The 20552-nt window shown below is 47.7% G+C and overlaps 1 protein-coding gene across 1 annotated transcript; it reads left to right on the top strand.

The window, feature by feature from the left end:
• Positions 1-3268: 3268 nt before the first annotated feature.
• SF3B2 (splicing factor 3b, subunit 2, 145kDa) lies at positions 3269-20089 on the top strand. Its single transcript, XM_006860901.1, has 22 exons — positions 3269-3435; positions 3617-3663; positions 3946-4023; positions 5571-5819; positions 6041-6091; positions 7101-7218; positions 7483-7583; positions 7932-8028; positions 8192-8283; positions 8656-8871; positions 9013-9150; positions 9291-9371; positions 9589-9816; positions 10726-10875; positions 11477-11566; positions 11677-11784; positions 14525-14632; positions 14935-15077; positions 15163-15264; positions 19004-19103; positions 19206-19391; positions 19851-20089. The coding sequence occupies exons 1-22, from the start codon at positions 3303-3305 to the stop codon at positions 19920-19922; spliced, it is 2688 nt and encodes an 895-aa protein (XP_006860963.1). The 5' UTR covers positions 3269-3302; the 3' UTR covers positions 19923-20089.
• Positions 20090-20552: the final 463 nt, after the last annotated feature.

The following is a 20552-nucleotide window of genomic DNA, read 5'->3' as shown; positions in this document are numbered from 1 at the left end:
GTGCAGTTAAGAGGCAGAGATGCGTTTACAGTTAGTTACCCATGTGTTCCCTCTCCCCTCCCCTGTTTACCTCTAGCAAGAAACATAGCTCCAGCCCCTTGCATCCATCTGCCCTCATACCTTGGGACCCAACCTGCCACCCACCCCTGCTCACACTCCTACTCCCCGACAGGCCTCTTTACCTTAGCTTTCATGGACCTGGCCCAGGCAGCAGGCCCACCCTGCTCTGTCATTGAGTCCCATAGTCAAGAGGCAACACCTTGGGCCCATTGCCTCCAGTTCCAGCTGGAAACTCGAAGCTGACTCGCCTGTCCTGTCTTCTAGAGCTCTTCTGGAACTGCAGAGACAGTACAGACTTAAGGCCCGCTGGAGTGTGTGGACGGGGTGGTCCTCAATTTCCCACTGCCTTCCTAATTGTTGCTGTTGTTAGGTGCCATCAGTTCACTACTGACCCTTAACCACGGGAAGCACAACAGAAGGAAACACTGCGCTTATATGTGAGCCCATGGCTGCTGCCACTGTGCCAGTCCATCTAGTTGTGGGTCTTTCTCTTTCTCTGACCCTTCATTTTAACAAACATGATATCCTTCTCCAGGGACTGATCCCTCCTGACAATATATCCAAAGCATGAGAGATGAAATCTGGCCGTCCTGGCTTCCAGGGAGCATTCTGGCTATACTTCTTTCAACACAGATTAGTTAGTTCTTTTGGCAGCCCATGCTACTTTTAGTATTCCCCTACCAACACCATAACTCAAATGCATTAATTCTTCTACAGCCTTCCTTATTCACTGTTCAGTTTTTGCAAGCATATGAGGTTATTGAAAATACCATGGCTTGGTTCAGGCACACCCTTATCCTCAAACTGACATCTTTGCTCTTCAACACTTTAAAGAGGCCTTTCTAGTACTGAGCTCTTAACCAAAGGTTGGAAGTTTGAGCCCGCCCAGAGGTGCCTCGGAAGGAAGGTATGTCGATCTATTGTAGAAAAATCAGCTGCAGAGAACTCTGGGGAACACAGTTCTACTCCGACACACAAGGATCACCATGTGTCAGAATCGACTTGATGGCAACTGGAATCAGTCCTTAGTTCCTGCCACCAAGGAACTGGGCAGCACCACCTTGCCAGAGCAAGCCAGTTGTCAAGAGCCCCTCATTTGGTTTGTGGCTGAGATAGACCCTGCTTTCTCTCCCTCTGGTCCTGGTGTGGCAAGGATGCTGAGGACTGGATGAAGCTGGGTAGGTGCAATGTGAGAGTCTTAGTTGAGGAGGAAAAGAGAACTGTGCATGGTCACAGTTTGGTCCCTTGGGCATGTCAACTTCTCTCTGCCCACCCATCTTCCCATCTGCACAGGTCCTTCCTGGCCTGCCTCCCAGGACTGTTGTGATAAAATGAAGCCCTGTGGTGGTGACTGTGCTCTTCTGGTCTTGGCTTCATCACCTCCTCACCAGTCAGCCCCTTAGCCTGTTCAGACAGAGACCACTCCTCCAACAGGAAGGCACAGCTGGCCTGCAGGGGCTCTTGGGTTTACCTCAAATGGCCTGCAGGGGCTCTTGGGTTTCAGGGAGTAGAAAGAATCTTCCTTTAGGTCGGGAATAGTCCTGCCTGAGTGGGTTGGCAGGGGGGAAGGGAGGGTTCTTTCTTCTGTCCTGTGTTTTCTGGGAGTGGCTTCCCTCTGGGAATAGCAGTAACAGACAACTGGGATGATGATTATGATGGAAGGGACTGGAAAGTTTGGGGCAGGCATGAAAGAATTTCCCAGTCAGGGCTAGGATGTGAGCCAATCTTGCCAGCTCAGTCCTTTCCCCTGTTTTTCTTAAATCTCACCTGCCCTGGCCCCAGGGCCCCATTCTTTTCCTGCTCATAGACACTTTGATATTTGGGTCAGTTGATGAAATGGGGCCAGCCAGAGAGAAGATCAGAATTCTGGTGTGGTGCTGTAGGTTAATGTGCTGGACTGCAAAATTAGAACCACAACATCAGTGGTTCAAGCTCACTAGCCACACCTCCTCGGAAACCCAATACAGGGAAGTGACTCTATGGCATTTACCAAAAAATAAGAGAAAATCTGAAAGGAGCGCATGTGTGGTTAGGGGTAGAAAATGAGCACATTTTATGCAAGTCTCCCTCAACTCAAAACACACACATAGTGAGCCTGGGTATCAGGGAGATGGAGTTAGGAGGTAGATGGAGCTCAGATGAGAGAGGGACTTCAGGTAGAGAGTCAGATGTGGGGAGGAGGGATACTGAATTGGTGGGGCGGGGGTGTTGGAGACAGGTGGAAGCTGGGCAGGTAAAGGCTTTTGTCAGTCCCTCAGGCTACACGGAGGTGGGGTGGAGGATCAAGGAGAATGAGAAGGGGTAGGTGTCACTTGCCACTGGACTGGCGCGGCTCAGGGAAGGAAAGGTCCTGAGTTTAGATTAAGGAACATCTTGTCATTGGCAAGATTATTTCATTTACTCGTTTCCACTAATCTTTATTGAATGCTTCTTAAATGCCAGGTGCTTCAAGACAGCCAAAGGTCCAGGTACCTGCTTAAGTTCTTGAAGATAGAGGTGTGTGTATGTGTAGAAAGGACACACACACACACACAAACCCTCTAATATTACAGGTTTGAAAATGTTATGAGAGTTTCAAGGACAGGAAAGCGGGCGAAGGTTTAGCGGAGAAGACAGCATTTGAGCCGGCCAGGAAGGTGGAATAAGGGGCTTTAGTGTCGCCCTTCCCCCAGGTCGGCAGTTGGAGCTCAGCCCGGGAGGGCCAGCTCCTCTCCCGGCTCCGATCCCCTTTCAGCCCATTCATCCGTGGCGGGGCCGGGGGCGGGCGGGCAGACAATCAGACACTGTTTAATCACAGGCGTCGGCTCCAGCTTCCCATTTGGCGCCTGCAACGTGCAGCCACCGGGGGAAGGGGCCTCTTGGGATTCTCTGGGAACTTGAGCGCCATCATCAGGGAGTCGAGACGCAGAAAGCGTCCCTCGGGGAAGGACAGCATTGCTCGCAGCAACGCCCGATCCCAGGGCTTCCTCGAGCAGTAACCGGGACTGTCCTCTTGCTGCGTCCGTGAGATGTAGTTGTGTACTACAACTCTCAGGCTTCGTGACCAGGCCATCTGAGGACCTCAGGAGAAAGGGCGGGTCTGTTAACGAATCACGTCTCCTGGAGGACGGCAGGAGGCGGGACTCCAGCCGAACGGCCTTCCAACCCGCGAGCGGACGTGGCGTCGTCGCCGGAAGTTCCGGGAGTGGGCCGGGAGGCTGGACCGAGCATCCGGGTTGGTCGCGCGCCTTCCTGCGGCTAAGATGGCGGCCGAGCATCCCGAGCCTCCCAAAGGGGACTTGCAGCTGCCGCCGCCGCCACCTCCAGGGCACTATGGCGCCTGGGCTGCCCAGGAACTTCAGGCTAAGTTGGCAGAGATCGGAGCTCCGATCCAGGGTGAGGCGCGCGGAATGTTAAGAGGGGGCTGCATGGGCCTGCGGAGCAGCGGAGCCTGGTTGCCCCGGAGACCCGGAGGCGGGGGGCGGAGGCGGGCCTTTGGGGCCTGATCTGGCCGGGCTTACCGACTCAACGCGCTCCGGCCCAGCCTTAGTTACCGACCCGGTGTTTTGTCCCATAGGGAGTCGTGAGGAGCTGGTGGAGCGGCTGCAGACCTACACCCGCCAGGTAAATGCTTGAGGAGGGACATCAGAATAGGCTTGCTTTCGGCCTTCACGACCTCAGGACTGGTCTTCGTTCTTTGTGCTCTTGGGCACAGCGGGGACTTGCACTTTTGCTTGTTCTTGCCGTTGCCTGTGCAGTTGTCATCATTTTATATATGTCAGCCCTCCCCTAATCCGGAGCTCTGGCTGATAGGCACTGGGTAAATTGCGTTGAATGAATGGGAAGGAACGTGTTTACTGAAACAGAACCTGTTGAAATGATTTAGATTCCTTTTTGTTTTTGCAGACTGGCATGGTGTTGAATCGACCAGTTCTGAGAAGGGATGATGGGGACAAAGCGGCTCCTCCTCCCATGTCAGCACAGGTGAGCAGGTTGTACCATGTTTTAAGGTCTCTTCTACCAGCGGGGAGTCCTTGTATGCATAGCGCTGCGGATTAATGCGCTGGTCTGCATGGTGGGTGGTTCAGGCTCAGCAGCTGCTCCTCAAAAGCCCTATACAGGGTTGCTATGATTCAGACAGCGCTTAAGAACACTACCTAGGGGTAGGCCCCTCTTCTCTCATCAGTGTACAGGGGATGCAGTTATCATATCGGGTGCAGTTAGCAGACCTCAAGGGCAGAATTAAGAACTCTTCATTTCTCTCTTGGTTCTGCTACTTAATCTCCTCCTCCAAATTCTACTGGTGTTCAAGTTTCAGATACCTGCGAGCCTGACTTGCGCCTCCCTCTTTCTTGCCCCCACAGTTCCCCTAGTTAGTGAGATTTTGAGGTCAGCTTCCTGTTGTCCTTGCATTGTTGGTGTTATTTTCACATAGTTGAAGAAAAGACTGTATGTGTGTGTATATGTATATATTGTTGTTAAGTGCTGTTGAGTCTGTTCCAAGGAGTGAGTGGCTGGTGAACTTGAACTGTCAACCTTGCGGTTCAAACCAACCTTGCAGTGTAGTGCATTAACCCACAGCGCCACAGCAGCCCCTGCGTTTAGTGAGTCTGGAATTTGCTGAGTGACCTTGCCCATTGGTTCCTATTTTATTGAAACTCTCTCATGTCCACATTCCAGTGGGTTAAGGGTTGGGCTGCTACCTGAACCTCACAGCCACTCTGTGGTAGGAGGATGCGACAGTCTGCTGTGAAGATTTATCACCTCAGAAACCCTAGGAAATTGCTTTCTGTCCTGTAGGGTCACTACATGTAGGAATTAATTTGACAACAGTGGTTTTTTTTGGGGGTTCTGATTCAGCAGTGGCTCCAATCTGGTGTCCACTGAGATGTGCCCAAATCTCCTGAAATTGTATGCAGAATTTGTTTTTCTAGGGAGCAAGTTGATGATTTTCATTGGTTGAGGCCCAAAGCCAACATTTTCTTCCCTTGATTAACGTCTGAGTCATTCACTTCTTGAATTCAAGAATTATGGTTTAAGGTGGTAGTTGTTTTAGATGCCATTGGATTGAGTCCGATACTTAGCAATCCCATGTGACAGTGTAGACTTACTCTGGTTTCTGGTGTGGAGCTGTAGGATAAGCATTGGACTGCTAACTGCACAGTTGGTGCTTCAAACTCACCAGCCACTCTTCAGAAATCTTACACAATTAGAACGGACTCAGTGGCATTTAACAACAATGAAAATAACTGACTTAATCAGGACGTGTAGACGGCCATATTAATAGGCTTTTTTTAGGCTGGTGTTCTGGACGGGAGCAGATTACCATGTCTTCTGTAGAGTCCCTGGTGGGTTTGGACTGCCAAAGTCTCCATTAGCAGCAGGCTACTTAATTGCTACGCCAGTAGGTTTCTTCTGTGATAAGGAGGGATAAGAAGAGAGCCACGTATTATTTGACTTTGCATCTCAGCAAATATCTGCAGAATGAACCGATAAACGCTCCCTAGTTTACGTTCCTATTTTCTCCACAGCTCTCCGGGATTCCCATGCCGCCACCACCCATGGGACTTCCTCCTCTGCAACCTCCCCCGCCACCCCCACCCCCTCCACCAGGCCTTGGTCTTGGCTTTCCAATGGCAGGTGGACCCCATCCACCAAACTTGGGGCCCCCTCCTCCTCTCCGTGTGGGCGAAGCTGTGGCGCTGTCTGAGGAGGAACGGCTGAAGCTGGCGCAGCAGCAGGCGGCATTGCTGATGCAGCAAGAGGAGCGTGCCAAGCAGGTAGGGCAGGTAGAAGCTTCTGGCAGCCTTGGCCTTTGTCAGGGCCTTGCAGGGGAGCGAAGCTCTCGAGAGAGCTTGATCTTGGGACTGAGGCTTCTGGGAAGGTCTGGACCAAAGACTAGAACATAGGCCGTGGGCTGTCTGAGGACCGCAGGAAGCAGACTCCTGCTAGACAGGCCTGGGGGTGTCGGTGCTGGTATGCACTGGTTTTCTTTTTTAAGCAGGAAGATCATTCACTGAGTGAACATGAGCTCTTGGAGCAGCAGAAGTGGGTAATGCACCTCCTCTAACCTTTGACCTCTTGGTTCAGTGCATTGGCTGTCATTTTTAGTGCCTAGTTGCCCAAACTAAGATGCACTGTTTTTCCTGGGAGGCTACCCCATCCCCAACTATGTTCTAGCATCTTCCAAGTCATTTTTAAAATTTTTTAAATTAAATTTTAATTAAAAAATTTTTTTAATTTAAAAGGGGTTGGCATTGCTGCCCTGTTTTTGTATGACTGGTTCTTAGGTTATTAAAGGAAACAAGTTCGTGGGTGAGCTTCCATTATATTTATTCCTTTTTTCCATGAATTTTTGGAAGCCCCCCCACCCCCCTTGTGTAGATAACAAGAGCTCTCAGCCCCTAAGAACTCAACTGTGTGGCTTGTTAGAGAGAAGGTATGTTGAGTGCTTCTAGTTTTGCATCACATCATTCTAGGTACCTTGGAAATGAGTTTTGGCTCATTTTCTCTTAGACGCTATATGCTGATGAATTTGTTCTGCAATAACGAGTAAGATATTAGACTGCAGAGGTGCATTATGTCCAGTCAGTTGTTACTCAGTGGGATATGAGGAAGTATTTTCAAAAAGCATTGAAAGCACCAAATGAGGGAATATTTATGAAGTCCTGTCTTTTTGTGCAGATTGTAGAGCATAGGAGGGGTAGGTAAAGGGTTAGAATGTATGGTTCCTTCTAAGTAATGTAGCGTTGTGTTTTAGGTAAGAAGATTGTTGTGGAAAACATACAAGGTGGTGTTTGGTTCAGTAGTATGCCAGGGACTAGAAGTGTCCTGGTGCTTTTCTTGGTATTCTTTCCAGGGAGTTTTCTTGGTAAGAAGAGAGAAGGTTTCTCTGTTTTAATCAGTAGCCTGAAAGTGTGGGGGCAGAAAGGGATGTCAGAACCCAAGTGGTTCCTGATTGTTTTCCTTGGGCCTGTTATCATGCGGAAAGCCAGCAGTTGCCAGGGACTCCCTGCCAGACAGCGTTTCAGCTGTGTCTTCACCCCCACTCCTCCCTGCAGGCAGCTGTGTTGCTGGAGCAGGAACGGCAGCAGGAGATTGCCAAGATGGGCACCCCGGTCCCTCGGTCCCCACAAGACATGAGCCAGATGGGTGTTCGCACTCCTCTGGGTCCTCGAGGTAAAGCCCTGGGAATGGAAGGGAAAGGGACTCAAACATCTTTCAAAGTCTTCCTTTAAGATTATGTCACATGTCATGTAGTTTAAGTGTACAAGTAGTTTTCAAGAAGTAGAACATGACCACGACTCTAGCAGTCCCCTCAGGCACCTTTGTTGTTGCTCTCCCCCCTTAAGAGTAATCATTAACGCTGACTCTTAGCTGGGATGGGAAGTTTTTCATGAGCATGTTGCTTTTCCTCACAGTGATCGTCTTTGTGTTTTTCAGTGGCTGCCCCAGTGGGCCCCACACCCACTGTTTTACCCATGGGTGCCCCTGTCCCTCGACCTCGTGGTCCTCCCCCACCCCCTGGAGATGAGAACAGAGAGGTGAGACTGGTGGCTTCTTCCCCAGGCTTAGAGTGGGCATTTAGATGGGTGGGGCTGTTTGTGGATTCTGAGCAAAGATGGGGGAATGTTGCTCCTTGGGGGAAGGGTAGGATGCCATGCTGAGGTATAGCGTATTCCAGGGAAGGCTGGCAGTGTGGTCTGCAGAGGTATACTGGGGAGGGTTCTGGGGTTCCCTCTGGGGGATGCCGAGCCTCATTGAGTCCCAGAGGTCTTGCCAACGATTTGCAAATTACACCACCTGGCCAGCAGCCTTCCTAGACCAAGAAGAGGTGGAAGTTAAGAAGGGGTAACGTGGCCAACCTCTTCTGACTGGGTTGTCTCTGGCAGATGGATGACCCCTCTGTGGGCCCCAAGATCCCCCAAGCTTTGGAAAAGATCCTGCAACTGAAGGAGAGTCGCCAGGAAGAGATGAACTCTCAGCAGGGTGAGTGCATTGGGGTGTTCTCCCACGACAGACTTGAAGAGGGAAGACCAGGCCTGGGGTCTCCAGCTCTTCCTCAAGAGGGCCTTAGAGACATGGTTACTGTATGTGAGTGACCCATGAAGGGGACACTGACCAGTCACTTGTCTCCCTCTCTCCCTCACAGAGGACGAGGAAATGGAGACAGACACACGCTCATCCCTGGGCCAGTCAGCTTCCGAGACTGAGGATGACACAGTGTCCATATCAAAAAAAGAGGTACGGCTGGGACTTGCTCCACTTAAGTAGCCGCGATTGGAATTGTCCAATACATTGTCATTGCTGATGGGTCCAGAGCATCTTACAGGTAGTTTTTCACTTAACTGCCACACGTGGAGAGCTGAGTACTATGATTGTCTCTGTTTTAACAAAGAAAGTGAAGGGTCTGAGAGGAGAAAGTCATTTTCTCAGAGGTACACCTTCAGAGTGATGGGACTTTGGTGTTTGACTCCGAGGTCTCTTTTTTAGTCCTGTCACAAGATAAAAAGGCTGAACGCGGGACTCTTGGCACTTGGGAGGAGCAGTCTGGGGCTGGGGGATGGGCCGCTGCCTGACTTCTCTGACCCCGTTGGTTTCTCCTTGTCTTTACAGAAAAACCGGAAGCGTCGGAACAGAAAGAAGAAGAAAAAGCCCCAGCGGGTGCAGGGGGTATTGTCAGAAAGCTCTGGGGACAGAGAGAAAGATGCAGCCCGGTCGCGTGGCTCTGACTCCCCAGCTGCTGATGTCGAAATTGAGTATGTGACTGAAGAACCGGAAATTTATGAACCCAACTTCATCTTCTTCAAGAGGATTTTTGAGGCTTTTAAGGTATGTGGAACAGTGCAGCTTGAAGGAGCAGGTTGACCAGGGTGAGGGGGCAGGAACAGGGCTAGAGAGGTTAAGGAGGACATTTATTAACGCAGCGGGTCACTGAGAGCTGGGATTTCACGTTGTCGGCCTCCTCCTCAGCTCACCGATGATGTGAAGAAGGAGAAAGAGAAAGAGCCAGAGAAACTCGACAAACTGGAGAATTCCACAGCCCCCAAGAAGAAGGGCTTTGAAGAGGAGCACAAGGACAGTGACGATGACAGCAGCGATGACGAGCAGGTAAGGCCACACCCACCCAGTGACCCCTGTGACACCTTGCAGGGGAGATTCCTTTTGGCGGCTCCAGTTAGGGGCAGGGCTTCCCCTGGTTTGATTCACACGTGAGTCCTGCTCAAAAGCGAGTTTTGCTCACTTCCCAGGAAAAGAAGCCAGAAGCCCCCAAGCTGTCCAAGAAGAAGCTGCGCCGAATGAACCGCTTCACGGTGGCAGAGCTCAAGCAGGTGAGATGGGGCTGACCCGGCAGGGCCCTGGAGAGCCTGGCTGGAGGCTGCGGGGCCTCCAGAGGAGCTCCTTCAAGCCCTTCATGCAGAGCCCTGCTCGGTGGGGTGGGGTGGAAGGCATTGGAGGGGAGGCATGGGTGACTTGGGTGTGGGTTCTGTGAGGACGCTTTAGACACAAGAGGTTGGGGTTCTAGAGGCCCATGGCTGTGTTTTCTAGCTGGTGGCCCGGCCCGATGTTGTGGAGATGCATGATGTGACTGCACAGGACCCCAAGCTCTTGGTTCATCTCAAGGCCACGCGGAACTCCGTGCCAGTGCCGCGCCACTGGTGTTTTAAGCGCAAGTACCTGCAGGGCAAACGAGGTATCGAGAAGCCGCCTTTTGAGCTACCGGACTTTATCAAGCGCACGGGCATCCAGGAGATGCGGGAGGCCCTGCAGGAGAAGGTGAGGCTGATGCGGCTCAGAGCCGCCCCAGGAGGCCCGGGCCTTGCTAGCAGCAGCCTCCAAAATGAGACTTCCTGCCAGTTGTTAAGTTTTCCTTTGTGCCACTTGAAGTCCACACTACCTGTGACGGATGGCCGGAATGGCAGCAACAGGACAGCAGTGTCTCTGTGTTGTGGGCTTGCTCTCCTGCCTCTCACCAAGCCTGCTGCTCTGAGCAACGCTGTGCTCTTCTTGGTCTTTACCTCTCATGCCAGCTTCCTTAGCTCTGCACCTGGGCTGCCTCTCCTTACAGGCTGCTCTCTGTTGCGTGTGTTTTTCTGCCCCTAATGTCACCCTGTCTCTGGGTAGTGCACACAGTTCATGCACTTGACCACTAACCAAAAGGTTGGAAGTGTGAGTCCACCCAGAAATGCTTTAGAGGAAAGGCCTGGTGATCTACTTCCAAAAAACCCAACATTTAAAGCCCTATAGAGCCCAGTCCTACCCTGACACACATGGGCCCGACAGCTGCTGGTGTAATGGGAGCCACTTTGTGGGTTGAAATGTGGTGGTGGTGGTGTAGACCGTTAACGTTTTGTAATAAAGTATTTTGAATAGGTAATACAGGGCATGTGGCGCATCACTTCAGAGGGTACCTAAGTGTGAACATGTCGCCTCCCAGTTATACTGTGGCCACCCAGTTGTCTCCAGAAGCAGCTCATGCTAACAGTCTTGACCAGAAAGCATTTTTGACATGTAACTGAGGTTGACTTCATATAATAAGTCTTATTTTGAGCAACATATATTACATAGTGCCATTTGAGCTGAGAGGAGTTTGGTGAGTTTGGAAGGAAGATGACGTTTCCCTTGATCTCTTTGGAAGACTCTCAGAGTTGAACTTGCTGATTGGCTTTCTGCTTCTTTCCACAGGAAGAGCAGAAGACCATGAAGTCCAAGATGCGAGAAAAGGTTCGCCCTAAAATGGGGAAGATCGACATTGACTACCAGAAACTGCATGATGCCTTTTTCAAGTGGCAGACTAAGCCGAAGTTGACCATTCACGGGGACCTGTACTACGAGGTTCGGGCTGGCGGGAGGCAGGGCTGGGCCTGTAACTCTTGGTCAGAGAGCTTGTGACTTAAAATTGTTTGTAATTCTGCTCCGATGGGGTGGAGTTTGAGGTTTTAAAATGAGGTGGAGGAGAGATGCAGAGCAGGTCTGAAGTGATCATTGATGTCACTGGAGGTAGTTTAGGGACAGAGGGATTGAGTTATAGATACTTGTAGGAAACGTTTCATGTTGGAGATTAATGTTGGGGATAGGAGACATGGGCTTGTTTTTTCCTAATCCTTGTAGTATCCTCGTGGAATTACCATGGAATTCTCAAGGGGAAAGAATCTTAAAGATTATCCTGCCAAACGTTCTCATTTCACAAGCAGGAAAGCAGCTCCTAGGCTGTGTTTTCTCAGTGGGTTCGTGACAGTGCTGGGAGCTGTGCCTTCTCCCCGCTTTCCTGTTGGGAAAAGAGGCGATGGCAATTGGAGTGGGAGCCGGGCAGACTTCAGTGGGATTTTCTATCTGCTGTGGGCAGAACTGTTCATCTTTGTGTCCGTGTCCTCTCGCCACTGAGCTCCTAGTATGTCTGGGGTCCACAATGTAGCCTGCTCTGTTTTTTTCTCAGGGGAAGGAGTTTGAGACACGGCTGAAGGAGAAGAAGCCAGGAGATCTGTCTGATGAGCTGAGAATCTCCCTGGGGATGCCAGTAGGACCAGTGAGTGCTAGCTTCGCCTGGGGAAGGAGCAAAAGTGAGGGGTTTGGGGCGGAAGGGGACACAGACAGGGATGGGGCTGGGCAGGTGACATCCTGTTCTTTTCTCTGCAGAATGCCCACAAGGTCCCTCCCCCGTGGCTCATTGCCATGCAGCGATACGGACCACCCCCCTCGTACCCTAACCTGAAAATCCCAGGCCTGAACTCGCCCATCCCTGAGGTGAGCACTCTCCTGTCCTCGCTGGCTTTCCTAACTGCCTCTGCTTTTTATCTGAGGAGGGTTTTGGTGGTGGTTTTTCCTCTCTCACTTCACCTGTTGCTCTTAACAAAAATAGTATCAAGAGTTTTCTTTTGTGTTTAGAAACTGACATGTTCCTTATCAACTAGTCAGTCAAAATTAACAGACAACGAGAATGAAAACAAATCACTCAGAAAAAAAACAAGTTTCATGGTGAAACTTATGCTAACGTGCACAAATAATGTGCCCACACATACAAGGAAATGAGTAACTTAAGTAAAACTGTGCTTGCAGAGTGTACCATGCATACACCGCGCCCACGCATACACTGCACCCACGCATTCACTGTGCCCACGCATATGCTGTGCATGCCTCCTGACATTCCCAGGAGGGGATTTTGGACTTATTCACCCATTCTCCCACCCTCTAAGTAGATCATATTTTTGTGTTAATTTTCTTTGGCTTCCTGCTTGTGTGTCTAGAATTAGTCCGAGAATGTTAATTTTGATCCTGGTTCTATAATAAAGGTATATGTACATGGTCAAGAAGTCATGGATTAAGTTTGGTAGTTCTGTGCTAACTAGAAAATCAGCAATATATAAAACCGCATTTATTTCTGTTAATTTATTAAGTTGACAATTACATCATATCCACTCAGTAGTTGAATGTGAAAATCCTGTCAGATTGTCTTAAGTGAAACTATGAGGTTAGATTGTTAGGTGGCATTCAGTTGATTCCAACTCATATGACCTTAATGCTCAACAGAATGAAGTGCTGCCCGGTCCTGCACCGTCCTTCCGATTGTTGTTTGGTCTGAGCCTAGTGCAGCCCAATCCAGCTCATTGAGGACCTTCCTCTTTTCCACTGACCCTGTACTTTACCAAGCATGATGTCATTTTCTGGGTTCTGGTCCCTCCTGATACATGTCCAAAGTATGTAAGATGAAGTCTGGCCATCCAAAAGGAGCATTTTGGCTGTACGTCTTCCAAGACAGAATTGTTCATTCTTCTGGCAGTCCATAGTATATATGTTGTTGTTGTGAAGTGCTGTTGAGTCGGTTCCGACCCATAGCGACCCTGTATGTATATTAAATATTAATCGCTAACCCCCTAATTCAAATACATCAATTCTCCTTAAGTCTTCCTTATTCATGTGAGTCAGTTGAAAATACCGTGGCTTGGGTCAGGCTCACCTTAGTTCTCCAAGTGACGTCTTTGCTCTTGAACACTTTTAAGCGTTCTTGTGTGCACATTTGACCAGTGCAGTATGCTGTCTGATTTTCTTGACTGTTGCTTTCATGAGCATTGCTTTTGGATCCAAGCAAAATGAAAATCCTTGATAACTTATCATGATGTTTCTTGGCCCGATTGGGAGGTTATGTAGGATCTGCTTTTTTCATACTTTAATTATGTCTTCTGTGTCAGTTAGAGTCCTGGTGTGGCTCTGGGGGATAAGCACTGAACTGCTAACTGCAAGATTCAAACTCACCAGTCGCGCTTCTAAAACCCTATGTGGAGTCACTGTGAGTCGGAACTGGCTCTGCGACACTTAATAACAATAGCAGACGTTTAAGGGGCTTTGGTGACAGTGATAAAAGTACTGAGCTACTAACCAGTAGGTCAGCTGTTAAAATCCACCAGCTGGTTTGAGAGGAAGCTGTGGCGGTCTGTTTCTGTAAAGATTTATAGAAACCCTTTGGGTCGTTTTACTTGTCCTGAGTCAGAATCAACTGGATGACATTGACTTTTTTGTTGCTTTGGGTCTTTTTAAAGTTTAATTGAAGTCTGCCATATGTAAAAATCATTGGCATAGACTACTTATGAAAATGACATTGTGTGATTAGAAAAATGTAGAACGTGTGTTATTTGCAAAAATATGGGACTTAACCAAGGAAGCTTCAAAAACTTAAAAAAATTCCAATGTCTTTTATCGCATTTTTCTACAACCTTTTTGAAGGTGTATATTCACCACCCCCCCACACACACAAATGAACATATAATGATAAACATTTTTATTTCAGGGTTGGTATCAAATTAATTTTTATTTCTCAATAAAAATGTTTAGATGTTCTTGAATTTAGCAGACAACAAAGCACTTAAATAGAAAAGGCATCATTAAACTTTGATTAAAAATGGATGTCCCTTAAGAGAATTTAATGGTAGAAGAGCCAGCTTTCCAAAGTTAGAGTCGGTGAGAAGTTGGAGTATTTACAGAATGTGCTTCCGTTTTTGAGAATGAACTCTGTCAAGAAAGAGGAAGTTGTTGCCGTATGTTCGGCTCCTGGCTCTCCATCGATTGTCGCCAGATTCTGTTGCTGATTGCTTTGCTCTGAATGCTGTGTTACGTTTAGGTCTACTCTGCGATCAGAAGTCCCACTTCCTGAGTGGTAGTTTTGGATTCTACAGGGTGAATTTCCTCTAGGACTTCCAGTTTGTTTCTCTTTTCGGTTAATATTTTGTTGTGTTTTTAGTGAGTGCTCATATAGAAAATTAGGTTCCCATTTGAGCATTTCTATGCAAATTGTTCAGTACCTGCTGTTACGTTTTTTATGACGTGTCACTATTCTCCTTAATTGCCCTCTGGTTGCTCTGTTTCTAGTACTCTTAGTTTCCCTTCCCCTTCTCATCTTGGCTTTAGAGTCAGAGAGTCGTTGTTGACCGTTTGAATCCATGTTTCTTTTGATGCTTAGGAGTGGTACTAACTCGGATCCCCTCTCTTGCAGAGTTGTTCATTTGGGTACCATGCTGGTGGCTGGGGCAAACCCCCAGTGGATGAGACTGGGAAACCACTCTACGGGGACGTATTTGGAACCAATGCTGCTGAATTTCAGGTATGGGCCTTGCTCTGATGAGCTTGGTCATAAAGAGTAGAAGTAGTTGGTTTGTAGCTTCAATACTAGGGAGCTGGGTGTTCTGAAGCTTCAAAGTCTACAAAAGGGCTTACATTTTCCTGATATGTGATACAGGCTCCTCACTAGGATCGAATCTAAGCTCTCTCTGAATAGAGATTTCTTCTTGCCAGCTTGTTTACTGTTGAATCCTTTTATTGCAAACTGAACTATTACGTGCCTGTGCCTGGTGTATCACAACTGCTCAGTAATCATTTGTTGACTGAATGAATGATCTCATTCAGACCAAGACTGAGGAAGAAGAGATTGATCGGACCCCTTGGGGGGAGCTGGAACCATCTGATGAAGAGTCTTCAGAAGAAGAGGAAGAGGAGGAGAGTGATGAAGACAAGCCAGATGAGACAGGCTTTATCACCCCTGCAGACAGGTGGGAAAACAGAACCTGTCCCCAAAGGGATGTGTTTCCTTCTGGGAGCTTTCTTTTTACTCAAGAGCTGTTCCTCTCTTCCCAGTGGCCTCATCACTCCTGGAGGGTTCTCGTCGGTGCCAGCTGGAATGGAGACTCCTGAACTCATTGAACTTAGGAAGAAGAAGATTGAGGAGGCCATGGATGGGTGAGAGAACTGGGTGGAGCCAAGAGGGTAGGACTTTTGCTTTTCTTTGAACTCGGGATTGGCTGGTTGATTTTTGTTCCTTTCAATTTTTTTTTTTTTTTTTTTTCCTTTTTGACAACTATGGAATACCAACTCTGTGCTGAGCTCTGCTCTTGGTAGTAAGGAATCAGCAGTGAAAAATGCAGACGAGGTAGCTGAGTAGCCAAAGGAGAAATAATCTCAGTTGTGTTAAGTATGATACATCAAGGGAATCTGGCCATGGGACCTCTCTGAGGAGGTCTTTTTGAGCAGAGACCTGAATGATGGGAAGGAGTCAGCCCCGTGATGGCCAGGGGACCAAAGGAGCAGTTAAGTGCGGGCAAGTGGCAGACCGTGGCTCTGCATAGTTACATAGCTTCAGCCTCTGTTAGTAAGGACATACACGTTCAGGACTGTTCATTCTTCGTCTCTTAGTGAATTTAACATTAACATTAGAAAATGTTTTCTGTTGTCTTTTTTTGTTCCCTCTTATTTAAAATATTTTTTGGAGGAATTGAATGTTTTTTATGATTTCATTTCATGACCTTTGTTGGCCTATTCACTCTTAAGTCGTTTTGTTATTTTTTTCAGGGTGGGAGAAGTGCTATAATATTCTTTTGAATATTTTGTTGTGTTCCTGGTGAAAGTTTCCACACGGATTGAGGATGACATTAATTACGATTTCCATGTTGTGTCAGCATTCTCTTCACTTGCATTCTGCTTGTTCCAATCCTGTGCTCTGGTTCCCTTATCTTCTCGTTTTTTGCTTTGAATTAAGTGTTGACCCTTTGGACTCAAAGAAAAACAGGTTTTAAAAATGATTACCAGTCTAACAGGTAATCTCCATTTTGTCTGTCACTCTACTTCTCACATAAAAGGCAATCTCAGGAGATGGTTTTGGTTCCGGGTTGAACGAGCATCTATCTCAAGGCAGTAGTTTCAGGGGCTCCTCTGGTCTCGGGAGGGTCTAATTAGTCTTGTCTTTTCTACAAATTTGCGTTTAGTTTTGCATTTTTCTCCCATTCTAACTGGGATCTTCTGTTGTGCCTCTGGTTAGACCAATCAGTGGTGCTGGCTGGCCACCATCTATTTCCTCTGGTCTCAGGGTAGTTGAGATGGTGACATATGCAGGCTGTCAGCTTTGTAGCCTTGTTTCTTCTCTGGGCGTTTTGTTACCTGTTCACCATTTTGTTCTTGACAAGCAGAGAGCCGAGTATCTACATTTTGTTACTTTAGTGGTGGAAGTTTAGGGTAGTTTGCATCTTTATAACAGTTCACCTTCAAGTGATATACCACTTTCTGATAGGACATGAATCTTACAACACCAATTTCCATTACTCACCTCCCGACCATTGTACTGTTTTCATGCTGTACTTTAAATATATATATTATCAGTCCTACACTGCATGATTAGGACTTTTGTTTCAACTCTCAGTGATCTTTTGGCGAGGATGAACGAATGAGAATTGTAGATTATATATTAGCCCATGTAGTTACCATTTCCAATGTTCTCTGTTTCTTTCTTCATACAGTCAGGTTTTCATCGGTATCATCTTCCTTCAAGAATTTTCTTTAAAATTTCTTGCTGTGTTTGTCTGCTGGTCATGAATCCTTTTAGCGTTTGTCTTCTGCGATTTTTTTTTTTTTTTTTTGGCTTTCAGTTTTCAAAGATTTCTGCTGACTTTAGGATTCTAGGCTGACTGTTTTTCTTTCAGGACGTTCAAGATGTTGTTTCATTGCCTTCTTGCTTGCCTTGTTTCAGACAAAAAGTCTACTGTAATTTATGTCTTTGTTCCTCTATTTTTAAGACATTCTCTGGCTATTTTTAAGGTTTTCTTTGCCTTACTGGTTTTGCAGTTTGATTGTGAGATGCCTTAATGTAGTTTTCTTCATGTTTCACATGTCTGGAATTTATTGAACGTCTTGGAAATTTAGGAAAAATTTTAGCCGGTAATTTTTCAAAATGTCTTTTTTGTTCCTGATCTTTCTCCTTTGGGAATTTCAACTGCACATGTATTAGGCCTTTTAAATCCCATTACAATTTTTCAATGTTAATTTTCTCTCTGTATTTCATTTTAGAAAATTTCTATTGTTAGCTTTGTCAATTTCACACCTGGTATTAATTCTATCCAATAGTTTATATTCCTACAAGTTTGATCTGGATCCTTAAAACATCTTATGTAACTATGTAACTTTTGAACCTAGTAAAATAGTTATGCTAATTGTCTTTGCTAATTCTAACATCTTTGTCAGTTCTGGGTCAGTTTCCATTGTTTGTTCTCATCATGGGCTGTCTTTTGTCTTTTTCTGCTGCTTTGCATGCCTGGTCATTCACAAGTTTTGATGAGATTCCAGGCATTGTGAAATGGATGGTATTGATGTCTGTAAGTTTGTCACTTTGTTTAGGGACACATTTAAGGTACTTGGAAACAGTTTGATCTTTCCAGCTGTTTTAGTGGGAAGGATCATTAGGCAGGACTGAAGTCGTGTTCAGTCTTCCCCAGTACCCTGTGAATTATGAGAAATTCTCAGGCAGGCTTGTGGGAATAGGTTCCACTCGCAGTCCTGAGTACCAAGCACTCTTCCTGCGATTTCTCTTGGGTGATTCTTTCTCTGGCCTTGGGAGTTTCCTCAGGCGTTATCTGCTGATTAGTACTCACCTTAATACTTGAGGATGACCTTCTGTAAGCCTCTGCATTTCTCTGTGTTGCATTCTCATCTTTGTTACTCTGACCTGTGAACTCTAGATGCCTTGGTCTTTTCAGCTTCATCTTCTCAACCCATGGAGTTCTCTGGCCAGCTACCCTCAAAGGGAGCTGCAGCAATGAAAAGGTTCACCTTGCTGGTTGCTCATCTAGACCCATTTTGGGTCACTATCTTATGTGAAAGGCACTGCATTGTATTTTTTTGCTCTTTGTTTGGCTGTTTCAGGCAGGAGCGTAAATCTGATCCCTTCTATTCCTTCTTGTCTGGAAACAGAAGTCTCAATTTTCAGAGGGGTGCTGTGGCTAGAATGGGGTTGAGCAGGGGCTAGATTTTGAAGAAGCTTTTAGGTCATGGTAAGGATTTTGGATTGTATCCAGATATAGGTCAGAAGCCTTAAAAGACTCAGCAAAGGAGTGATGAGTTCTGGATGATGTTTTAAGGTGTTCGTTTAAGGTGATCCTTTCCCTGCTTTGAAGGCGAGATTGTCTCCTTGGTCTGTCAGGAGGCAAGGTGGGAAGAAGACATAGTCTGGGGTGACAGCGGTAGATTATCTCTTGTATTTGAAATCTGATGCTGGAAATAGGTGACACACTGGTTCTTATGCCTTTGGAAGGCCTGGAGGTGTGATTTACAACTCCAGATGCAGCTGGGGAGCAGGAACTGCTACGGCCTGTGTTTTCTGGCCACGTTCCCTGTACCAAAATTCTCTTGGAAAATTTTAGCCTTTCAGACCTTTGGCCCTTCTTCACATGTGGAATTCTGGGTCTCTGCTCCCCTAAACTTGGTTCAGGGGGCCCATTCTATGCCATGGCCTCTGGAGCTCACACCCCTGTGTTCTCCTGACTGGGTGCTTTCCTCTCTCGGGTCTCCGTGAACTGCAGAGACTGTTCCGGTATCATTTTTGCCCCTGGATAGCTCAGAAGCTCTCTAGGGGCATGGGTGTACTGCCTGGGTCTCTCTTGCTGCCCCTACCGGAGGCCTTTCCTTTTGGGCTTGACTTCATTGTCCTTTGCAGAAGTGAGACACCTCAGCTATTCACTGTGCTGCCAGAGAAGAGAACGGCCACCGTTGGGGGAGCCATGATGGGATCAACCCACATCTATGACATGTCCACAGTGAGCTCATGGAGGATATGCCTGGAGGCCTGGGATGGAGGGCAGGAACTTGGGCTGCTTAGCCTTGCATTGGAGATAACACAGCCCCGGACTCTCTCCTAGGTTATGAGCCGCAAGGGCCCAGCCCCTGAGCTGCAAGGTGTGGAAGTGGCCCTGGCACCTGAAGAGTTGGAGCTGGATCCCATGGCCATGACCCAGAAGTATGAGGAGCATGTGCGTGAGCAGCAGGCACAAGTGGAAAAAGAAGACTTCAGTGACATGGTGGCTGAACATGCTGCCAAACAGAAGGTAGGAGGGAGCTCAAGCCCCAGGAACTGGGCTGGGTGAGAGCCAGGGACCAGGCCGCCTTTTTTCAGCAGAGCGGCGCCCTCTAGTGGTGCGAATGAGGGTGGGCTCTGTGCCTTCTGCTGGAGCTTTGGTGCTGAAACCTTTCCAGTTCCTGTGGGGGTGGGGGGAGGAAAAACCTCATCATCCAAATCTGAAAGGGAGGTGGGAAGAGACTGCTGTTGAAGCACCTTTCCATAGATAACCAGAACTGCTAGTGTGGCACTGTAGGGTAAGCACTGGACTGCCAACCATAAGGTCAGCAGTTCAAACCTACCAGCTGCTCCTCAGAAACCCTATACAGGGTTGCTCTGAGCTGGAATCGACTCGACGGCACTTAGCAACAACCACCATCCATCTGTACATTCTTTTTTAATGTAATTGTTTAACCCATTGTAACCTACTTCTCTTTTTCTCCTATAGCAAAAGAAACGAAAAGCACAGCCCCAGGACAGCCGTGGGGGCAGCAAGAAATACAAAGAGTTCAAATTTTAGGCCCCCTGCACATACCCAACTCGCCTTCAGGCCCTCAGCCTGGATGCCTGGGCTTTACATGGGTCCCCAAGACCCGGCTCTCCCGCACTTTCCAAGGGCTTGTCATTTCATGTTCTTATTTTAGACCTGTTTTGTAAATAAAGCTGTTTCCCAAGGAAAGAGATGAATATGTAACACACTCCTACCTCTCCCTCATCTCCTTTAGTCCCCTTCTGCAAAAAGATGAAAATAGCCTCTTTCTATAACCACTGACCGGAGGCATGTATTTGGGGCCAGTGAGGAGCCCACAGCCATACTGTCTGAAGGTTCCAGAGGAAGCACCTCTAGGTCTGGGCTGACCTTACTCCTTTGTCCTCTGGGAGTAAAAATAGCCAGCTTAGCACCCGGGCTGGGCTAGGAAGTGCAGTGGGCTTGGGAAGCAGGCCAGGCCAGGCTTTCTGCTAGCCCTTTGGCCAGATGAAGAGGCCAGCCCTTTGTGTTAAGTGATCATAGCTCAAGATCCAGATTGTCCTAAGTCCATGTGAACTTGCGGGTGGTTTCCAACAACACTGATGGTTATAAATTGCGGGTGGGGGAGTCTTGCTTTTTTCAGGTTCTAGACGCCTGTTAGCGTAGTGGTTACGAGTCGGG

Source organism: Chrysochloris asiatica, unplaced genomic scaffold, assembly GCF_000296735.1.
Source record: "Chrysochloris asiatica unplaced genomic scaffold, ChrAsi1.0 scaffold00040, whole genome shotgun sequence".
Classification (NCBI taxonomy): Eukaryota; Metazoa; Chordata; class Mammalia; order Afrosoricida; family Chrysochloridae; genus Chrysochloris; species Chrysochloris asiatica.
Note: the sequence above shows the minus strand (reverse complement) of the source record. Positions and strands in the feature narration are given on the sequence as shown.

Bases quoted from the DNA above. Each gene is read 5' to 3' on its own strand.
- SF3B2 (XM_006860901.1), top strand. From the start codon at position 3,303: ATGGCGGCCGAGCATCCCGAGCCTCCCAAAGGGGACTTGCAGCTGCCG. The intron at 7,219-7,482 runs GTAAAGCCCTGG...TGTGTTTTTCAG, and splicing joins CACTCCTCTGGGTCCTCGAG to TGGCTGCCCCAGTGGGCCCC. The intron at 11,567-11,676 runs GTGAGTGCTAGC...TTTTCTCTGCAG, and splicing joins TGGGGATGCCAGTAGGACCA to AATGCCCACAAGGTCCCTCC.